The sequence below is a fragment of the Palaemon carinicauda genome, chromosome 1 (assembly GCF_036898095.1).
Source record: "Palaemon carinicauda isolate YSFRI2023 chromosome 1, ASM3689809v2, whole genome shotgun sequence".
In the NCBI taxonomy this organism is placed as follows: domain Eukaryota; kingdom Metazoa; phylum Arthropoda; class Malacostraca; order Decapoda; family Palaemonidae; genus Palaemon; species Palaemon carinicauda.
Genome location: NC_090725.1, coordinates 114,031,883 through 114,037,380, shown reverse-complemented (window position 1 = coordinate 114,037,380; position 5,498 = coordinate 114,031,883). Strand labels below are relative to the sequence as shown.

Sequence of the window (5,498 nt, the reverse complement as noted above, 5' to 3'; positions counted from 1 at the left end):
TATATATATATATATATATATATATATATATATATATATATATATAACATATATATACATATATATATATATATATATATATATATATACATATATATTATACATATGTACATATATATATATATATATATATATATATATATATATATTATACACACACACACACACACACACACACACATATATATATATATATATATATATATATATATATATATATATATATATATATATATATATATATATTTCACTAAGTATTTATTTGCCGTGAAAATAAGTGTCATTAAAAATAAAACGAGCGTTTTTCTGTAGGAAAGTTTCCCCCGTCCGTAACTATAATATATATATATATATATATATATATATATATATATATATATATATATATATATATATATATATATATATATATATACACACACACACATATATATATAAAACGAATAGATTAATGAGTATTTACAGCATCAACAATAAATGCAGCCGTTTCTAGTTTACTGCAGGACAACAGCCTCATATATATCTTTATTCATATCTCCGGTTTGGCCAGTTTTCATCCCCACATTAGCCAGTACGGATGGGTGATGATGGGAGCCTTTTGTCTGATTGCTGACAGCAAACCGAAATTGTATTCCTTGATTAGTGCAGGATATATATATTATTTGGGCGCAGATAGGACAACAGAGACTGCAAATAACTCTAGTTCTCAGTAAAATTCATGACAAGATGCCTATGTGGAATATTACACAAATTAAAATAATTCTTTCCATTTTCCTTTTATTAAATCAATTAAATCGTATACATTACAATACTACTTATTATAAATACGAAAGATGAAAACCTTTATTAGGAAAAATAACACTTGCCTATTCATCATTACACATATCAAAAAAAAAAAATCAAAATGCTATAAAGTGACAATAAAAGGGAACAAACACGAAAATTAAGCTGAATCATACACAATAAGTTTTTCTATGCAAATGAGAAGAGAATATCTCTTATATTTGTGCAATTCCAAGTGACAGCATTGATTTAAGAAAAGTTAAAACCAGTCAAGAACTAAAATTTCTTACTTGTATGCAATTCCAAGAAAAGCAGACACAATATAAAATGGTAGCATACAGTCAGCTATTCTGTGACTATATTGGTAACATACAGTCAGTTATTCTGTGACTATATTGGTAATACATATTTAGTTATTCTGTGACTATATTGGTAACATACAGTCAGTTATTCTGTGACTATATTGGTAATACACAGTCAATTATTCTGTGAATATATTGGTAACATACAGTCAGTTATTCTGTGACTATATTGATAATATACAGTCAGTTATTGTGTGACTATATTGGTAATATAGTCAGTTATTCTATGACTGATTAAGAATATAACTGCATTACAAGATATCGATATGATTTCAGTGCATATGCTATTAATAATTCAATGAAAATCAACGAATCGTTCAAGTTGCTTATCCAACACACCCTTGTAGGGGACGCTACGTCTTCTAATGGTTGTAGCTGCCAGACACTGCAAGGAAGTGTGACGGACAGGATTTACCAGCTGACACAGTTCCTGACCTTGGGAAGCCCTCAGGGACTCGAAACTATGACCCCGATCATTTTTCATGTCCAGGTGTGCCCCGGCTGCAAGGAGAGCTTCCAGCATATCGCCTGGAACCTTCCTAAGCTTCCCAAGTACGTGGAGAGGTGTGTTTCCAGAACAATCCCTTGGAGAAGGATTGGCTCCACCTTCCAACAAGAGGTTTAAAACTTCCAAGCTAGGAAAGGGGAAGATTGCAGCTTCTTCAGCGCGGCAGAAGACAACCGTAGCCCACGCAAAGTGCATTAGAGATACACCTTTGGCATCTAAAGGATTCAATTCCACTAACTTACGCACTGCATCGTTCACCCTCTGTAATTTGACTGGTGAGAGAATGGGCTTTAGTTTTGTCAACAACAACATTAAATGCATTGCTACAGGAATGATGCGGTCCACGTAATAGAAATCCAAAGTTTTGTTGACTCCTGGATTCCTGTGTGGCCTCGAAATACCTACATTAATTTCTTGGGTACAGTTTTCAAACAGGTTCATAACATCTTCAAAATATAATAAAATGTTGGAGCGTAAGGGTAGCTTGATGACCCTGTTAAAGAATAAGTTAGTCAGAGACATTAGGAAAGAGAATCGCTTAGGATTCAAAACACCTAGAATTCTCTGATGCACCTTCAAGGTGTACATCCACAGGACAATGCATTGCTTCAGCTGGCCCTTCGCTGCGAACTCTTCCCCTTTGTTCCTTATGGCTTCAATTGTAGTGCAATGTGCCAGCCCCAGTACTCTCATCTTCACTAGTAAAGAGTGCGTATCAATTGCAGCTCTGTTGCCTTGAATTTTTTCCAATTGTGGCGGTGTTATGGCTTCCTTGAAGAACTGGTTAAAAGGTGTCTGAGAGTCGTCCTGTTCAATTGGAATAATGTGCATGCATCTGGAAGGATATTTGGAGATAAATTTAATGTTGAAATGTATAATGTCATACTTTCTTGTAATGTAATGTTTCTAAAAGTTAGTAAGGACAAAGTTGGCAACCAGAAAACAAATGTAAGAGTTGTACCCGTAGTGATGTACATTAGGTCAGATGAGTAGTATGTCTCTAAAATAACAGGCATAGAAATGCTTTTAAGAGTTTTACTATGAATTATACTTGAGTATTGGAATAGCTGCCACTCCTGGCTGTGACATCACCAGCTCTGAAATATTGTCTAGTATTGATGCCAGTCCTTAGCTGTCACCTCTTATGAAATCAATTGATATAGGCTCATCATTAAGATCATCATAAATTGATAATCACCCACAGAGAAAATTACAAAAACCCGTCAAAGACTAACCTCTTGTGCATAGCTAGTTTCCAGTACTTCATGGCAGTTTCTTGCTTTTTCTCGGCAAAAGTAGAACCAAGAAGCTCTAGAGCATTGATTTCATCTTCTTTGGATATAAGATCTTCTCTGGTAATTAGGTGTTGTACAATGTGCTCGTGCCCAAGACAGCTGGCTGTGAGTATAGGAGTTTCCCCTGGAAAAAAAATTAGGTGTGAATACTTATATGAATTGTCTCATTTCCTGGATGGAATTGGACTTTTCAACTTAATCTGCAGTATTTATAGATTGAAATGGATTTTCAACTTCATCAGCTGTACTTACAGATTGAAATGGACATTCAAGTTCATCAACTTTACTTATCATTACCATTATTACTATCATTACTCGTTAAGCTACAACTCTAGTTGGAAAAAGGAGCACGAGCAGTAACCAGAAAGAAGGATCCAGTGTAGTACTGTCTGGCCAGTCAAAGAACTCCATAACTCTCTGGTGGTAGTATCTCAACAGGTGGCCAACCTACTACCCAGTAGATTGAAATGGACTTTTAACTTCATCAGCTGTACTTATAGACTGAAAGGGATTTTCAACTTCATTAGCTGAGCTTATAAATTCAAATGGTCTTTCAACTTAAATATTGAAATAATCTTTCAACTTCATCGACTGTACTTGACGATTGAAATGGACTCTAAACTTCAATCAGCTTAGGATGATCCTGTCATCATACACAGAAGAGACTAGACATTACCTCACAGGAACTGAAATATTGAACCAATTTGAAACTCACCACAATTGTCAGGTCTCATCTCAGCCTTGTGATCTATCAATACCTTCACCACCTCTAGACATCCGGAATGGACGCCTTCGTGTAGAGCAGTCTTTCCATCAATTCTCCTTCTTTTAAGATTAGCTCCGACACTTAGAAGGTATTCCACTACCTTATGATGTCCATTGGACGCAGCCAGCATCAGACACGTGATCCCGTGGTAGTCAGTAACCTCGAGATCTGAAAATAGGTCAGTTAATGATTATTAGTAAATATTTAGAATGATGCCATATTAGGTTTTTGGAAGACAAAAGCCTTCGTCCTTTCTGAAGACATGACTATATTATTATTATTATTATTATTATTATTATTATTATTATTATTATTATTATTATTAACATTATTATTATTGATTTCCCCTTGGATCTCTGATCCCGAGGTAGAAAGAATCTAGATATTAGGAGGCATATATGAATAAATATATATATATATATATATATATATATATATATATATATATATATATATATATATATATATTATATATATATATATATATATATATATATATATATATATATATGTGTGTGTGTGTATATATATATATATATATATATATATATATATATATATATATATATATATAACCCAGTGAATAAAGGAAATAGAGAAATAAACAAACTACGGAATTAATAAACAATTAAGAATAGAAACATTAAAATATATCTATCATAAAGAGAGACTTATGAGAGGCTCTTCAACATAAAAAAATCACTGCAAGTTTGAACTTTTGAAGTTCCACTGATTAGCAACTAGCTCACAGCTGGAATAAGCCTTATAGAATATTGTATATTCAAAAGGATTTCTCATATAGATTAATTCAAATTGAACTTCATTTGACTTTACAGTAATTCAAATGAACTGCCTTTGGAAAACTCACTCGCTCCATTCTGCACGAGGACTTTAACAATGTCTAGGAACCCTCGAGAACACGCCACGGTCAGCGGGGTGGAATTGGAATAAGTCAGTCCATTGACGTTGGCACCTTTTGAGATGAGGTATCTAACGACGCCTAGATGCTCTCCTATAGTTGCTGCCCAAAGTGGTGAGGCTCCAGACTCGTACATGTGATTTGTAGATACTGTAAAACATATGTTTAGTTAGTTTATGAGCATTCTACGTAGGTAATAAGAAGCATGTATGTTTTAAGTAGATTGGGACTGAGGATTTGACTACGATATATGTTTGGAGCCACCCATAGTGGCCTTATATATATATATATATATATATATATATATATATATATATATATATATATATATATATACACACAATATATGTGTATATATATATGTGTATATATATATATGTATATATATATGTATATATATATATATATATATATATATATATATATATACGATATAAATATCTATAATATCCTATATATAAACAAAGTGACCTAATGCAAACATACACATAATTTATATACATATACATTTCCATAATATACATTATCTATATATATATATAATATATATATATATATATATATGTATGTATATGTATATATATGTATATATATGTATATATATATGAATATATATACGTATATATATACATATATATATATACATATATGTATATATATATATATATATATATATATATATATATATATATATATATATATATACCATATCAAAATCTTCTAAAATAGCATACACACATTTCATTACCAAACCCAGAATTGACCACCACAAAAGAAAAAGTAAAATTGCACACACACCTAACCCAACTTCATCAATATTAGAGTTGCATTGTTCAACGAGGTAGGTCACGCAGTCCATATGGCC

General features: G+C 32.0%; 1 protein-coding gene across 1 annotated transcript; it reads right to left on the bottom strand.

Annotated features, from left to right (window-relative positions):
* Window positions 1-867: 867 nt before the first annotated feature.
* On the bottom strand, window positions 868-4,887 carry LOC137642942 (protein fem-1 homolog A-like). Its single transcript, XM_068375808.1, has 4 exons — window positions 4,583-4,887; window positions 3,664-3,882; window positions 2,889-3,072; window positions 868-2,488 (listed from the first exon to the last, which is right to left on the bottom strand). Exons 1-4 carry the CDS (start codon window positions 4,767-4,769, stop codon window positions 1,441-1,443), a joined length of 1,638 nt encoding a protein of 545 aa, XP_068231909.1. The 5' UTR covers window positions 4,770-4,887; the 3' UTR covers window positions 868-1,440.
* Window positions 4,888-5,498: the final 611 nt, after the last annotated feature.

Excerpts from the sequence above, each read along its gene's own strand:
- LOC137642942 (XM_068375808.1), bottom strand. The coding sequence starts at position 4,769 with ATGTACGAGTCTGGAGCCTCACCACTTTGGGCAGCAACTATAGGAGAG. Across the intron at positions 3,883-4,582 it reads CCTCGTGCAGAATGGAGCGA|ATCTCGAGGTTACTGACTAC; the intron begins GTGAGTTTTCCA and ends ACCTATTTTCAG. Across the intron at positions 2,489-2,888 it reads AAACTAGCTATGCACAAGAG|ATGCATGCACATTATTCCAA; the intron begins GTTAGTCTTTGA and ends ATATCCTTCCAG.